Genomic DNA, 15,394 nt, shown 5'->3' with positions numbered 1-15,394 from the left:
AGGATCTATACTTATAAATTGGAGGCGCAAGATGTGCTTTAACATGTTATGAGGCATTCTGTTTAGTAATTAAATATTATGAAGAAACAATAAGTAGATTTCACTTTGGACTATAACCACTTTTACTAAATTAATTTCACGTAATTTACAAATTCATTGTAAATAGTATATATACATTCACTATCGCTATGCTTTGCTCATTCATGCTGCTGCCGGTTATATTCTATCCTCATCAGACGAACTATATATCAATAGAATATACTCCATTTTTAGCTATGTCAAACTAAACAAGAAAGAATACTGCGCAGCTAATGACGGATGGAATTATACAGGAGAATAAAACATATAAGTTATGGATGGCCGACAAAATTACCAAGATGCAGCAGTTGTGACGCTTTTGTTTAAACTTCGGAAATTCATTGTGTCCTGATGCAATGATTTTGTTTTCTTTAAAAAGTATAAAAATGCATGAAAACGTCCAGCGATGGAAATGAATGTTCACACACTATCGTCATGAGCTAGGGGGTATAGCTATATGTTTTTTTTTTTTTTTTGGCGGGGAAGCTATATGGGTATTTGAGATGTCCAAGATCATCATTGAACATTTATCAAAGCAAAAAAAAAAAAAAGAAAACGCCCATTCTAACTAGATCAAGAAAGAGGGAGAAGAGGAACTTAAAAGAAATACACTGATGTGAGCTAAGTGCGCAGGAGATGAGAATTAAGCGGATCAGCTCGAGAGTATAGCGTCAAAAAGGTACGGGATGAGTTAGCGATGGTTTGGCTAAATAAGTAGTAAACTACCCCTATTTACATTGAACTTTTTCCAGATTATCCCTCTGTACGGTAGACTGGGAGGTACCAGGCATACCTCCCAAGCATTGTTAAAGGTCTCATTTAGCCAAGGCTCTGTTGGTTTGTTCTGGTTTGACTCTATGTACTGTTAGAATTAAATGAAATATGCCCAATATAATTCTAGTAATTCTAGAACCACGTAGCCAGCCCATCTGATGGGTGGGCCCACTTACACAAACCAAATCATTTACACTTTTGTCCTCGCTTCGGGTAAAAGGGTAATCCGGGAGTGGCATGGTTGGAGGGACAAGCCCTTATAAGTTGGTTCCATCCTTGATAAACTAGTAAGGTGGTATACTAAACATGCGTATACAACTCACATGGGTCGCACAGGCCTCATCCTAATTGGGCCAGGATGTCATAGTTTTCATCTCCCATCTCCGAGATAGACATAGAACTCTCTATTCTGTTCATTTTCCTGATACTCTGGTTCTCATCAAGTTTTTGGCAAGTGCTTCTTTGGCGCGATTGCTCTGCTACGTCTCCACTGCTTCCTATGCGCCAAGTGTTTTTTGTTTCCTTTTCATCATTGTGACTGGGAATGGCAACGGAGGGGAGAACGACGGGAACGGTGACACCAACATCAACCCCAACACCAACACCGCCTCTGGATCCCGGGTATGTCACTCTATTCACTTTAGTGTTAAACATGTTACTCTATCATCTTTTTATTCACATCTCATGTTTAGTATTTTGTTTTTCTAGTTTAAAATACTTCCAACATATGAATTATGACTATACTTCCAACAGGTACTATGAGCGGAGAGCAAGATGCTTAGAAAGATGAACATCCAGCTTGGCCCAAAAACTGGCAAGGCATGTTTTCATGTTTCTTGCGGGGATTAAACTTTTCATATAAATCGGTGCAAAAACTTAGTTCCGATCAAAAATTTGAAAAATGACCTAAAAAGAGAATTTCTTGGTCCACATGAATATGACGAAACAATGAACCATAGCCGAAGTTTCTTATATCCATTCCTTCTTCCTCTCATCACTTCCTAGTTTCCTACTATGTGCCACTAACAAGAAGACATGAACACTATAAGCGTCCACCAAAAGAGAAACAAATAGAAGAGCCTTCAGCCCTTCGTGCTGCCAACGCTTTTAACCCATAGTGGATATATGTCGTCCCAGATCGATTGATCGAGTAACGAACAGCAAGTAGCCAAGCTGACATTCCCCGGTTTCAGAGTTCAGACCGACGACGATGCCAAAACGACGTGTGCATCAATTACTGCATTTCGCCCATGTCAGCTCAGCTCGATCCGATCCATTCATGCCACAAGTCAGAGCGGCATCTGAACCCAACAAGTCAGAATTTGTTGCGTCGCCCAAGCTACACAGTTGCTCATAAATACACGCAGAGTCGCACAGGGAATGAGATTTGAGATATCATCGATCTGGTAGTTGCTTCCAGTCTCTACTCTCTACTCCTTGCTATTGCATTCCACCAGTTCAGTTCGGCACGACTTATCGACGACAAGATATATGGTTAATCCGGCGACGATGATTTCACCTATAAATACAGGGCAGCCACCGTGCATGATAGATCATCGCTAGCTGCAGTCAGTCACCACGTCAAGCCAGTGGACACGACAGGCAAGACGAGAGAGCTAGCATGGCTTTAGCTCACGAGGTCGCTTTCGAGGTGAACCTGATCGAGGACGACGGCGGCCTCGCCGGCTGGGCGCCGGTGGGCACGCGCACGGCGCTGTCCTCGCACGCCGAGCGCGACACGGCCATGCTGATCTCGGGCGCCGTGTCGGCCGCGGAGCCGAATGAGCGTATTAGACGATCAAGCGGACGGTACATCGTCGCGTCGCGCCGCGCCGACGAGGAGGACGGGCTGCGGCGCGCGGTTCCGGCGGGCGCGCTCGTGCCACGGGTCACGTACCGTGTCGTCGGGTGGGTCAGCGTGCAGGGCCAGGGCGACGGGAGGCACCATGCGGTGCGCGTCGGCCTCCGCGTGGACGGCGACGGCGGCGACGACGAGCGCGGCAGCTGGCTAGACTGCGGCGCGGCACGCGTCGAGGTGGGCGGCGGGTGGGCGGAGATCAACGGCGCGTTCCGGCTCAGGGCGAGCCCACGCGTCGCGGCTGTTCACGTCCATGGCGCGCCTGCCGGTGTTGATGTTAAGGTGATGGATCTGCAGGTCTACGCGACGGACCGCAAGGCGCGGTTGACGCAGCTCAAAGAGCAGACTGACAAGGTGAGTGAGCAATCATCAGCTCACTCCGACTCCGCGCGCACGTTTGCATGATCAACTTCTTCGTTACTGCTTTACGTGCTAAATTAATATTTCCTCCAGTCATATATAGACAAGTGTCGTTTAACAATCCATGTAGGCAATATAAATTACATTTGATCACAATTTCTGAAAAGAACAAAATCATTCGTAACATGTCACTTATTTGGATTTTTAATTCGCGGTAAGAAGTCAAATGACTTTTTGGAAAAAACCTCTAAATGAAATGGCCGTTTAAGAAAGTGACTGATATTTAGGGGGAAAAAAATACTCCAGTTAAGTGATGAATTAGCAAGCCCAAAGTAAAATGACATTCCCTGGATGCGCTCATGCAGGTTCGCAAGCGAGACGTGATTCTCAACTTGGGCGGCGGCGCGACCATGGCCGGCGCGTCAATCCGCGTGGCGCAGCTGCTGGAGAATCGCTTCCCGTTCGGATCCTGCATCAACAAGACGGCCATCCGAAACCCCAAGTTCGTCGACTTCTTCTGCGAGAACTTCGACTGGGCCGTCTTCGAGAACGAGCTCAAGTGGTACTCGACGGAGCCGCAGCGCGGGCAGATCAACTACCGCGACGCCGACGAGCTGCTCGACTTCTGCCACCGCTACGGCAAGTCGGCGCGCGGCCACTGCATCTTCTGGGCCGTCGACGGCGACGTGCAGCAGTGGGTCAAGGACCTCGGCCGCGACGACCTCGCCGCCGCGGTGCAGGGCCGCCTCCACGGCCTCCTGTCCCGCTACGCCGGCCGGTTCCGCCACTACGACGTCAACAACGAGATGCTGCACGGCCGCTTCTACCGCGACCGGCTGGGAGACGGCGTCGCGCCGCTCATGTTCCGCGAGGCCGCGCGGCTGGACCCGGCCGCGCGGCTCTTCGTCAACGACTACAACGTCCTGCGTGGGAACGACCCCAACGCGACGCCGGAGAAGTACGTCGAGCTGGTGGACGCGCTGCGGCGCGGCGGCGCGGCGGTGGGCGGGATCGGGGTGCAGGGGCACATGGACAGCCCGGTGGCCGGGCAGGTCATCCGCGCCGCGCTGGACAAGCTCGCCGCGGCGGGCGGCGCGCCCATCTGGATCACCGAGCTGGACGTGAGCGAGCCCGACGTGGGGCTCCGCGCCGACGACCTGGAGGTGGTGCTGCGCGAGGCGTACGCGCACCCGGCCGTGGAGGGCGTCGTGCTCTGGGGGTTCATGGAGGGGCAGATGTGGCGCCGGGACGCCTACCTCGTCGACGCCGACGGCACCGTCAACGAGGCCGGGCAGAGGTTCCTCCAGCTCCAGAGGGAGTGGAGGTCGGACGCGCGCGGCATTGTCGACGGCGATGGCCGTTTCAAGTTCAGGGGCTTCCACGGCACGTACGTCGCGCAGGTGACGACGGCGACGGGGAAGATGCTCAAGACGTTCACCGTGGAGAAAGGGGATAATTCTCTCGAGTTGGATTTGGATATCGAAATTTGAAGGTTTAATGTGATGATATCGTCCTAGTCGTAATGTACTGTGAGCTTAAAGTTCATCTCCATCGTGCTGGACTACTGAATAATGACGTGCATGCATATACTACTGCGCTTGATACATTATTGTGAAGGAACAATGGAACATGGATTAATTAGTTCAGTAAATAAAAATGATACGATTGGATATAAAATTTATAAACGAGAAGTTGTTGGTCGCTTTTGACTTGTTTTTCCTACTTAAATTTCTTTAAATTTGATCAAATTTATAGAAAAATATAGCAATACTTTTAACACAAACAAACATATTATCAAAATATATTAAATGTTAGTTTTAATGAAATTAATTTGTTGTTGTAGATATTGTTAATCTTTTCTATAAACTTAGGTTCTGTTTCTTTCAGCTTGGGATTATTATAATCCAGATTATTGGGAGTAAGCTGAAAGAAACAGACAACTTATTGAAGTAACTTATTATAATCTGGAGTCCAACTTATTATAATCTGATAAACTCATTTAGGTGAGCTTTTTCCAGATTATTGGGTGAAAAATTACCCACCATGCCACCCCACTCCCTCTTTAGGGCCTGTTTGGTATAGCTCCAACTCCTAAATTTAACTCCAGGAGTTGAGTCTGGAGTGGAGTTGTGGAGCTGCCTAAACCCAGCTCCACAACTCTAGTTCATTTTGTGAGAGGGCTCCACCCAGCTCCACTCCCAGTTTTGGTGGAGCCGAAACTGTTTGGCTGAGCTCCAGCTCCAGAAGGGGTGAAGCTGGAGCTGGAGCTGTGCCAAACAGGCCCTTAGACTTGCAAACCCAATAATCTAGGCTCTAATAATCTAGAAAAGAAACAACTAACCGCTTATTCTACTACAGATTATAACAATCTAGCTTATAGTAATCTGACTCAATAATCTAGATTATAATAATCCCAAGCTGAAAAAAACAGGGCCTTAGTAAGGAAAAGTAAAAACAACTGATAATATGAAACGGATAGAGTATGATATATTTCAAACGATAAGTTATTATATTTTAACATACATATCAAAGACCGAATAAATTCAACATCTACTATATTAAAGTATGAATGGAGTAGATGTTTATCATGGATGGAAATTACACGTAATAGCTATAATAGGGTTATCTTCGCCTTCTCCGATCCCATCCTTCACCTCACCGCTGCCCGAGCACACCATTGGAGTTTTGCGTGGGCGCATGAATGGTGGTGACGGGGCTCGTTCAGGTCCCTCTTGGCGCTTAGGATGGTTTTGGCCAAGGTATCTCTCGTTGGACCTAGAGTTGTGTCTGGATCCGATGACAGCAAGTGCGGCAGCTGCCAGCCACTCCATGTTAGGCATGGTGTTGGCACAATAGGACTTTGCTGGGGAAATCGAGGGCCGCATCTAAGTAGATCTAAGGTGATATCGATGGTTGTGCATTAGTAGTGTTTTGGAATGATTGGGGCAGCGACAGGATGGCATGGCATAGAGGAGCAGTGGCTACAACGGCGGCAGGGCGGGCTAGACTCGCATCTCCGCTAGTGAACTGCGGCTAGCCGTTGATGGTGTACAACTTGTTAGCCTTCTTCTTGTGGCTGGTGAGCATCAGCGGTGGTGTGATGAGACTGTAGTGCCGACAGCACTGGCATCATCGTGCATCGGCATGTTACCGAGCAGATCATTGAGAGCAAAGGGGCCAACAAGGAGGTAACCATGCACTAGGCTGACCTTGATGCCCTTGAGCAGTGGGCTCATGGCAGTGGCAAGGATGGAGGATTAGCTAGGCGGAGCTGGTGGCATCCGAGGTGGATGGATACAATCTAATGGCTAGATCAAGTAACTTTTTGGCGAGCAACGAGAGGATGAGGGCGGGCTCCTTTAGTGGTGCCAACTACGACCGGGGTGTCTGGATCTATCTCTCTGGCGAGCAAGGTAGCTAAGTGAGGAGCAACATCGGCGAGTTGATGGTGAAGGCGGTGGAGAGGGTGTGACGATAAATCTAGGGCCTAACTCTCACTGGATCCAAGGTGTCTGTGTTTGAAGTTGTTCGTGCAATGTGAATTGCGTTGGAGAGGTCTCTTCTTTCTTCTCTGCCTCCAATAAATGACGTTGTCGAGCAAACGCACTAGAGGTCAGGAGTTGTCGAACCTAGGCCGATTTGATCCGGGCAACGGTAGGGGTAGTGGTGACGAAGGAGGTAATCAAAGGTGGTGGATGGAATGCAGATGGGGATGGGGAGTATAGGACCTTAGGTTGTGAATCAAGATCGACTCAGTGTGGTTGTTTGGCGCGGTAGTACTCATCAAGCAGCATGAAGATCGAAGCTTAGTTTTCTAGTTCTTTTTTTGTCGTTGTTTTGCCTCAGTTATGAGAGGTGGAATCTAAGTATTCCTATAAAATTTAGCTGTATATATCCATTTGTAGAATAGAAGCTAGATTTTTATCCATTATTAAAATATATATATATCTAAACTTGAGCAGTAACTATTCCCTTGGGTTGAGAAGCATTGTATATTACAAATGGGGAGTATTGTATCTTGTGCTCAACTTGATATGGGCTTGAATCTCACCGTCGATGGCAATTAAATTAACCATGTTTTCATCTAAGGGAGTTGTATAGCCTAATTGGCAGCCAAAATGGGTTGTTGAAAATCAAGGAGTCTATAGGCGTATTTCTCAACAGCAGGTAGTACACGTGAAACAGTGGACCACATTTTTGCTTTCATCAGGAAAACACAGGTAAATCTCGTTCCTTTAGGTCATCCCAGCCCTCCATCTCAGCTAGTGTCTACAACATTAAATCCACTGTCATATAAGCAAAAATCTAATGTGGCAATAGAGTTAATGAGGAGAAAGGGTAAAAAGATAAAGAAATCATTTCTCATGCAAGAAACTGTCTCTACACAGGAACTAAGGATTAAAACAAGGGGATATGTGGATAAATGGATACAGAAAAAAGACGATTGGATGATAATTTAATTTGAAAACACCATCCATTAGGCATATACTCCCTCCATCTACTTTTGATAGTCATATTTCCAAATCCGATAAATTTATTTTTGATAGTCATATTTCAATCCAACAACCTATCCTCTTAATAGCTTTCTCGGATTTAATGCGTGACTCTCCATTCTTCCATATAAGATTGGCTGCGTGGGCATCGAGAAATGTAAATATTAATGAATCGCTTGTTTACGAGGAATAACTAGTAGCATGTTTAAATGGATGATAAATAGAATTACTTATACTTAGTCTGTGTGCCAAGATGAAATATGATGATCAAAAGTAGATGGAGGGAGTAGTTTCTTATATGACATGACCAGTATGGAAACTACTTGATAGTTTCTGGGTTGATATTGGCCTTGGAAAATGGAAATGCAAGCATATTTACTGTGAAGAAATGATTGGTGCAACTGCATTTTCCTATGGACTTATGCCAGATTGACATGCAATACATCGAGATGAATGCTAAACACAGCTAATCTAATAACAAAATGAGACTCACTGTTATCCCCCAGAATAGCAAATCGGAAGTCTAAGGGCATTCTCAACCCATGGTATCCATGGGTAGTGTCTAGAGCAGTGAGAAATCAATAAATGCATATATGGACACTAGATCCCCATTGCATCGTTTCTATACCAGTTTCCATGGGGGAAGAAAATTTAATAGTTCTTTGCATGTAACATTAACACAGGAGGATCAGCTGTGGCAAGCAAACAACCTACACCGTTTTGGTAGAGTAATTCAAATGTTACATACCAAATGAGCAGATATATGAATGTGTCAAAAACAAACCAAATATATAACCTCTGACCTAGGCAATTAATTTGATCAATCATGCAATTCATACAGATGACAATCCATCCATCTCATTAAAATAAAAAAGAGATCATGTGCACATGAGCAGGTTATGCTGACACCAATTAACTTAAAGATAAATAGGTACCCATAAATAACAAAGTAGCAGCACTCAAACTGGTAGTCTTTCATAACATCAGTTTGTCAGGGTTATGGATAACACATACCTAATAGTAGTTGACTAAATCTCGGCATGACCCACCACATACCATGTCTTATACGGAAATAACCTTCGGAGATAGGAGGAGTTCCGCATAAGGAAGGATGAATAGAGTTCTACATGGAAACGACAATGACTACTCGGATTGTATCCATATTGGTTTCCCTAGTTCTACTTGGACAAGGGGACACCTATGGGTATAAATATAAGGCCCCCTAGGAGGAGAGGGGACACGGAACAATAGATCAAGACACAAGATCAATATACAAGCCAACATGCGCCAAGACAAGATGTCGGATATCGACTTCAGAGATAAGCATGGCTAGTCCCCTACGGTGTCTACGGATACTGTCAGGAGAGACATATCGTTGTCTTTGATATCGCCGGATGCGGATTCGAGGAGGAAGGTTACCCTGTTGTCGACTACGAGTCAGCACTTGAGATCGCCAAGTCGACAACAGTTAGATAGACTACCACAAATATTGTACTGGTGTGATTATGGTGAATAAGAGCAACGACCGGCTTCGACCAACAGGTGTATGGTTATTACCCGACAATTTTGGGGTCTGAACCTGTATAAAAATCCTCGTCCCCATCTCTTTTATTACAATCTCGCATATATCCTAGTACCAACGATCCCCATAATATGCAAATACCGGAATCGCGACATCAAACGTTGATAGTGGCGCGCCAGGTAGGGGGATTTTGGTGCTTCAGGATTTTGACGAGATGGGTTCAAGAGATGGATTCTTCGCCAGCAAACTACTCAACGACTTCGTATATTGGGTGATACGACCTGAGCGAAGTGCGTTCTCCGATGGATCGGGATCTTCGTCAAGCTTCACCAAGTCATCGTCACTATGGATATTTTGACGAGGGATACTTCAACTACTTTGGATCCGAGAAGTCTAACCCGACCAGAGTACGTGCCCCGACGAGATCGGAACCATCAAGATTGACCCTAGTTCAAGATTTTGTCGCAGCGGAAAACCAATGGTATCGACGGCACGTGAGATTGATTAAATATGAGTTGGTCATGTTCCCGACGAGGTGTCCTCGGACACATCGGCACAATTCATACCGAGATCAACGGCGCACTGTTTACTTAGGTTAAGACCGAGAACATGCATGCATGCGTGGACCAGCCAACGTGTTTCTGCACAGTGCATATGCAAATTGGTTTGGTAAGACATCTATGCTACTCGGACACGTGCACAGAAGGTAATTAGTGAGATTGATTTCTAAATTAATCTACTAATTTCATAGATACATTCGGCATGTATCTACAAAGGTACGCAATATTTTATATGAAATTTATCGTACCTATTTTTCAAGATTATACAATATTGTCATATCAATAATTTATTATGTTTACCTAGAGCATGTCTTTTATACAATATCTATTGTGCGAGCATTTCTGATGTTAGGCCAACTACGGTCTAACGCTGGGGGCTCGCTCTATTTTCTTCTGTATGAATTATGCTTGTCTACGGTTTATATAAGAGAGAATTCCTTATATGCCATTGAAATTTGGTCTGGTCCTTGATATGCCACACAAAATTGGCTCTTCCCTTATATGCCATTGAGTCAAATTTGAGCACCCTCTCATGTCACTCACGTGAGTTGACCGTGTGTTGACTGTTGCTAGGATCTAATAACTTGTCAGATTTTTGCAGAAATGACAAAAATAGCCTTTGACCCAAACTTGAGAAAATGGCCCAATGCCAAGTGGCCCAAGTCCAACATCCCTCTCCTCAATAGGGGAAACCCTAGATCGTGCCTGACCAGGACGAGAGGAGGCGCGGCTCCCCTGACCAGGCGGCGCGATTCTCTTGTGCGCGGCGGTTGTGCAGGCGGCGCGGCGAGGGCGGCAGTCCGGAGCAGGGAGGCGGCGGCCGGTTGCGGGAGGGGCGACCGCGGGAGGGCTGGTCGCTGGATGGGTGGCACGGGAGCGGCGGCGTCAGAGCAGGCAGGCGGCAGGTGAGGTCGGCAGCCGGTCGCTTGGGCGGCGGCGGCGGCCGGTCGCTGGAGCAGGGGCGATGGCCGGTCGCTGGGGCGGCGGCGACGGCCGGCCGCTGGAGCGGGGGTGACGGCCGGCCGCTGGTGAGGGGCCGCGGCGGCGGTCGCTGGAAGGGCTGCGGCCCGCGGCCGGTCGCGCAGGAGCTGCGGCGCCTGGAGTAGGCCGGCGGCGGGAAGAGGTAGGCGCACGCGATGACTTGACGAAAATGACAAGGAAAATAGAGAAGGCAAGCCAATGTACTCCCAAATCTTGGGTTCCTGAAGGGTATGTATCAATTTTTCCCCCTCTTGTGATTGTTCAGATTTTTGCATATGGTGGTAGCACTGGTTAGGTGTAGTTTTGTGGCATACAGTAATCTTGTTGCATGCATCGTGTATAGGATGGATCCTGGTACAACATATTTGTTGAAAATCAGGCTCCAAGGGCATCATAGTAGAGAGAACTTCACCTATAAAACAGAGGAGGTGGTAGACAGTGACAGGACAAACTTCAAGGACTTTATTGATGACATTAGGGAGAAGTACCCATGGGGGGTGAATGAATTTATAACAGTGAACTACTATGATTCAGTAAACAAAAACTATCCTCAAGTGTGCTCAGACCAATGTATGCTAGAAATGTTTGTCAAGAATGCCACCACCAAGGAAATATCTATGTTGATTCAAGTTCATAGCAACAATGAGCCAGTTGTAGCTCTTCCACTTGCTGATTGGCCAACACCTGAAAAGATAGCTAGTGGGACAGTACATAATGCGGCTGACATACATGAGGTGCCATCCACTCCATCTCTTGCAGTGCCATCTCAGGCTACTATATCTCAGCCTAGCAGTAGCACACAACTTGTTGATAAGTACTTAGCAAATCCATTTAAACAAAATGAACATGTTGGTGTTGATGATGAAGGCATCTACTCCGATGATGAAATTGTTGTGGTTACTGCTGATGGTGAGCATGAGCGTACTGATGTGCCTAAGGTGGTTAGTGAGGAGGGAGAGGAAGAAGAGGAGGAAGAAGAGGAGGGGGAGGAGGAAGGGGAAGGGGAGGAGGAAGGGGACGAAGAAGGGGAGGGGGAGGAAGAAGGGGAAGGGGAGGAAGAAGGTGAGGGGGAGGAAGAAGAGGAGGGAGATGAGAAGGATTGGGTTGTTCAAGATTTTATTCCTGTCCAAAAAAAAGGCAAAAGAAGGCTACTAATGAACATTGTGAAACTAGCATTATTCCTGTTCCTAGTGAATCTTCAGCCCAAAATCCTTGCTTAGCTCCAACTATGTCATACCCACCAACCAAAAGCTGCCAAAGTGGGAAAAAAAGGACATACTATTACTTCATCAGATTCAATTAGGTATTTTGGTTTTCAGATTTCATTTTCACTGATCATTTTGTTTTTTAGTTACATTTTCCTTTCAAAGATTATTGTCTTACATTTATGTGAATCTTCAGATCAAGATCAGTGACAGGATCCAACCAACCGGAACCTTTGAGTGTGCTGATGCCACTACCAGCACTAGCACCTGACAAGTGCAAGGCCAAGGCCAAACCCAAGACAAAGACTAAAGCCAAGGTAGCCACTAAGAAAAACAAGGAAGATAGCACTGATGCTACACCTTTGGCTCAAATCAAGCGAAAAAAAGTTGTTCCCGTGACTCCAGATAGTCCAGCAATGGGGACAAGAAGCAAAAAGAAGAAATCTCTAGATTTTAATTTATACTAAGCATGTGTTGAATTATTTTGGTACTGTAATATTTGGAAGTTAGCTTGGTACTGTAATATCTTGGAGTACTGCTCTAGTTAATTTGCATGTTAGGACTGTGTTAGTATGCACTGTGATGAGTGCTGATGCACTATAATGTATTTTGGTACCGTCAATATGTATTTTGGTGTTGTGAGGTCATTTGAACCTTTATGACATGACCATGTAATATTTTAGAGACCTTGGTATACTGCATGTCCAAGCTTTTGTTGGAGAACTACTTGTTTAATTCATGTCTTTGTGAAAAATATATGCTATGGTAGTGGTAGAAATGTTGTATATACAATATTCATATAATCAATATAATGCTGAAAATTATTCATATAATCAATATAATGCTGAAATGTTGTATATACATGTACATGTCAACCAAATTAAAAAAAAATGCCAAGTAATGGTACTGCCTGCCTAACAACTCAGGGGTAAATTCGTCTTTTCACTATCAAGTTAACAGTCAACACACAGTCAACTCACGTGAGTGGCATGAGAGGGTGCTCAAATTTGACCCAATGGCATATAAGGGAAGAGCCAATTTTGTGTGGCATATCAGGGATCAGACCAAATTTCAATGGCATATAAGGGATTCTCTCTTTATATAATGCCTGATATTTCATATGCTCGTTATATCCTGATAATACTAGAAGATCCATGTAGTTTTTTGAATACATACTCGATATTATCTTCTATATGTCTTGCCTTCTAGAAAATATTTTTCAGGAACAATTGAGCACTCGAGTAGGTTGTGGTCGAGTACACCCATTATCGAGAACATTCTCGACAAATGCGGAGTTGTCGCACCCAACCTACCAACGAAGACCGACGACCTATCTCATAGCGCCGACCATGGCTGGGCTATTCGAGAAAAGGTTGTTAACGGATAAATTCTCGTGAACGTTGTCGGCTTGATCACCCGATATGATTGCGAGCGGATATCCGGATATGCTATAAGTTGGGTATGTGAGTCATGCTGGCCACATGAGGTGCACATGTAACAAACCAACTTTAGCACCCCTATAGGTGATTGAGAGGCTCCTACTCCTGGTTCTCGAACCAGTAGGACGTAGCGATCTCTCGCGCCTTAACTTCTGATGGTCGAGGTATGACTACGGCAATAGCGTAGCGGTCCTCGCACCACGAGTTCAGATGACTTCAGATGGTTGAGGAACAGCTATGACTGATCTTCGACAGACAGCATAGCGGTCCTCGTACCACGACTCCAAATGGTCGAGAGACACCTACTCACTAGTTCTCAACCAGTCAATCGTAGCGATCTCTCGTACAATTACTTCTAGTGGTCGAGTTATGACTACTACCTAGTCCTCGACCAATGGTGTAGCAATTCTCCCACTATTTCCACTTTAAGTGGTCGAGTTACGACTACTACCTGGTCCTCGACTAGCGGTGTAGCGATTCTCCCATTATTTTCACTTTAAGTGGTCGAGTTACGACTACTACCTGGTCCTCGACCAGCGGTGTAGCGATTCTCCCACTATTTCCACTTTAAGTGGTCGAGTTACGACTACTACCTGGTCCTCGACCAGCGGTGTAGCGATTCTCCCACTATTTCCACTTTAAGTGGTCGAGTTACGACTACTACCTGGTCCTCGACCAGCGGTGTACCGATTCTCTCACTCTTTCCACTTTAAGTGGTCGAGTTACGACTACTACTTGGTCCTCGACCAGCGGTGTAGCGATTCTCCCACTATTTCCACTTTAAGTGGTCGAGTTACGACTGCTACCTGGTCCTCGACCAGCGGTGTAGCGATTCTTCCACTATTTCCACTTTGAGTGGTCGAGTTACGACTACTACCTGGTCCTCGACCAGCGGTGTAGCGATTCTCCCACTATTTCTACTTTGAGTGGTCGAGTTACGACTACTACCTGGTCCTCGACCAGAGGTGTAGCGATTCTCCCACTACCTCTACTCCAACAAAGTTGATATCAGGTACACAATATTGCCAAGTGTTTTACCCAGAGATCCCTTACCACGACGACACCTAGAGTTGAAACCAATCCTACTGTCCCATTACGCCGCCCTAGCAAGGCCTCCGAGGAACCTAAGGGAACTTCGGCTGGGGACGCCCAGAGCGGATAAGGCTTTGTCAGGTAATGCAGAGACGATCGACCATGTAAGATCTGGTCATGTAAAAGTTCTCACCATGCATATTAACCAAGCCGTGTAATCAGAAATTAGGTTTTTCAACTTCACTGCTGGGGGCTAGGGTAAGCGCTTTTCAACCAAAGCAGGTCAAGGGTCCAAGAGCCTTATCCTTCGAGAACGATTCTCCGACGACAAGGCTGGGGGCTAGGGAGAGTGTATGACTCAACAAACTGACTGGTCGAAGTCGGTAAAAGAGAAGACGCTCATATACAAAACATTAGTCTGTAAATTTAATTCATTTTCAGTTTTCCATACATATTATAACATGCTATTTCTATCTAATATTTTTTTCTAAGTATTGATTTCAGGAAAATTCTATTCGACATTGTCGAAGACTCCATGTCTCTATGGTTCTATACCAAGATCAACTAAGGCGAGTACGACAAATGTTGACAAGGCTCCGTCGCAGACTCTGCGCCTTCTCGATCACTCGAGAATGGTTGGTGGACCTCGACAAGGAATACGGAATGAAGAGATGGTGTACCCGCCGAGATAAAATTTCTTGACTTCAATCCAAATTCTCGATTACAGCAAGACGAGAGAGTTAGTCCTATGCTCTGTACTTTCTTGGTTGACGTCGGAGATTGACTCAGACAAACCCTATACTGTGCCCGCACGAGACTGATAAGGGAAGTCTATCGTTATCTCTGAACTTACTGAGAACGGTCACGTGAGCTCGATAACAGTTATTCCGAGGTCTTCGGATTGAGAATATGAACTCGTTCATTTGCATTGAAGTCGGGGGCTACTATCAGGGTTATGGATACCACATACCTAATAGTAGTTGACTAAATCTCGGCAGGACCCACCACATACCATGTCTTATATGGAAATAATCTTCGGATATAGGAGGAGTTCCGTATAAGGAAGAATGAATGGAGTTCTATATGAAAACG

At 45.8% G+C, this 15,394-nt stretch overlaps 2 protein-coding genes across 2 annotated transcripts; both read left to right on the top strand.

Moving 5' to 3' along the window:
• Positions 1 to 2,408: 2,408 nt before the first annotated feature.
• On the top strand, positions 2,409 to 4,657 carry LOC4338337 (endo-1,4-beta-xylanase 3). The gene is made up of 2 exons (XM_015783415.3): positions 2,409 to 3,064; positions 3,436 to 4,657. Exons 1-2 carry the CDS (start codon positions 2,474 to 2,476, stop codon positions 4,558 to 4,560), a joined length of 1,716 nt encoding a protein of 571 aa, XP_015638901.1. The 5' UTR covers positions 2,409 to 2,473; the 3' UTR covers positions 4,561 to 4,657.
• Positions 4,658 to 10,356: 5,699 nt separating this feature from the next.
• On the top strand, positions 10,357 to 12,532 carry LOC9270647 (uncharacterized). The gene is made up of 3 exons (XM_015782284.3): positions 10,357 to 10,854; positions 10,970 to 11,929; positions 12,028 to 12,532. The coding sequence occupies exons 1-2, from the start codon at positions 10,796 to 10,798 to the stop codon at positions 11,844 to 11,846; spliced, it is 936 nt and encodes a 311-aa protein (XP_015637770.1). The 5' UTR covers positions 10,357 to 10,795; the 3' UTR covers positions 11,847 to 11,929; positions 12,028 to 12,532.
• Positions 12,533 to 15,394: the final 2,862 nt, after the last annotated feature.

The sequence above is a fragment of the Oryza sativa genome, chromosome 5 (assembly GCF_034140825.1).
Source record: "Oryza sativa Japonica Group chromosome 5, ASM3414082v1".
In the NCBI taxonomy this organism is placed as follows: Eukaryota; Viridiplantae; Streptophyta; class Magnoliopsida; order Poales; family Poaceae; genus Oryza; species Oryza sativa.
The sequence above is the reverse complement of the archived record's forward strand: the minus strand, read 5'-3'. Positions and strand labels throughout refer to the sequence as shown.

Coding starts and splice junctions, on each gene's coding strand:
- LOC4338337 (XM_015783415.3), top strand. CDS start 2,474: ATGGCTTTAGCTCACGAGGTCGCTTTCGAGGTGAACCTGATCGAGGAC. Junction 3,065..3,435: donor TCAAAGAGCAGACTGACAAG/GTGAGTGAGCAA, acceptor GCGCTCATGCAG/GTTCGCAAGCGAGACGTGAT.
- LOC9270647 (XM_015782284.3), top strand. CDS start 10,796: ATGACAAGGAAAATAGAGAAGGCAAGCCAATGTACTCCCAAATCTTGG. Junction 10,855..10,969: donor AAATCTTGGGTTCCTGAAGG/GTATGTATCAAT, acceptor CATCGTGTATAG/GATGGATCCTGGTACAACAT.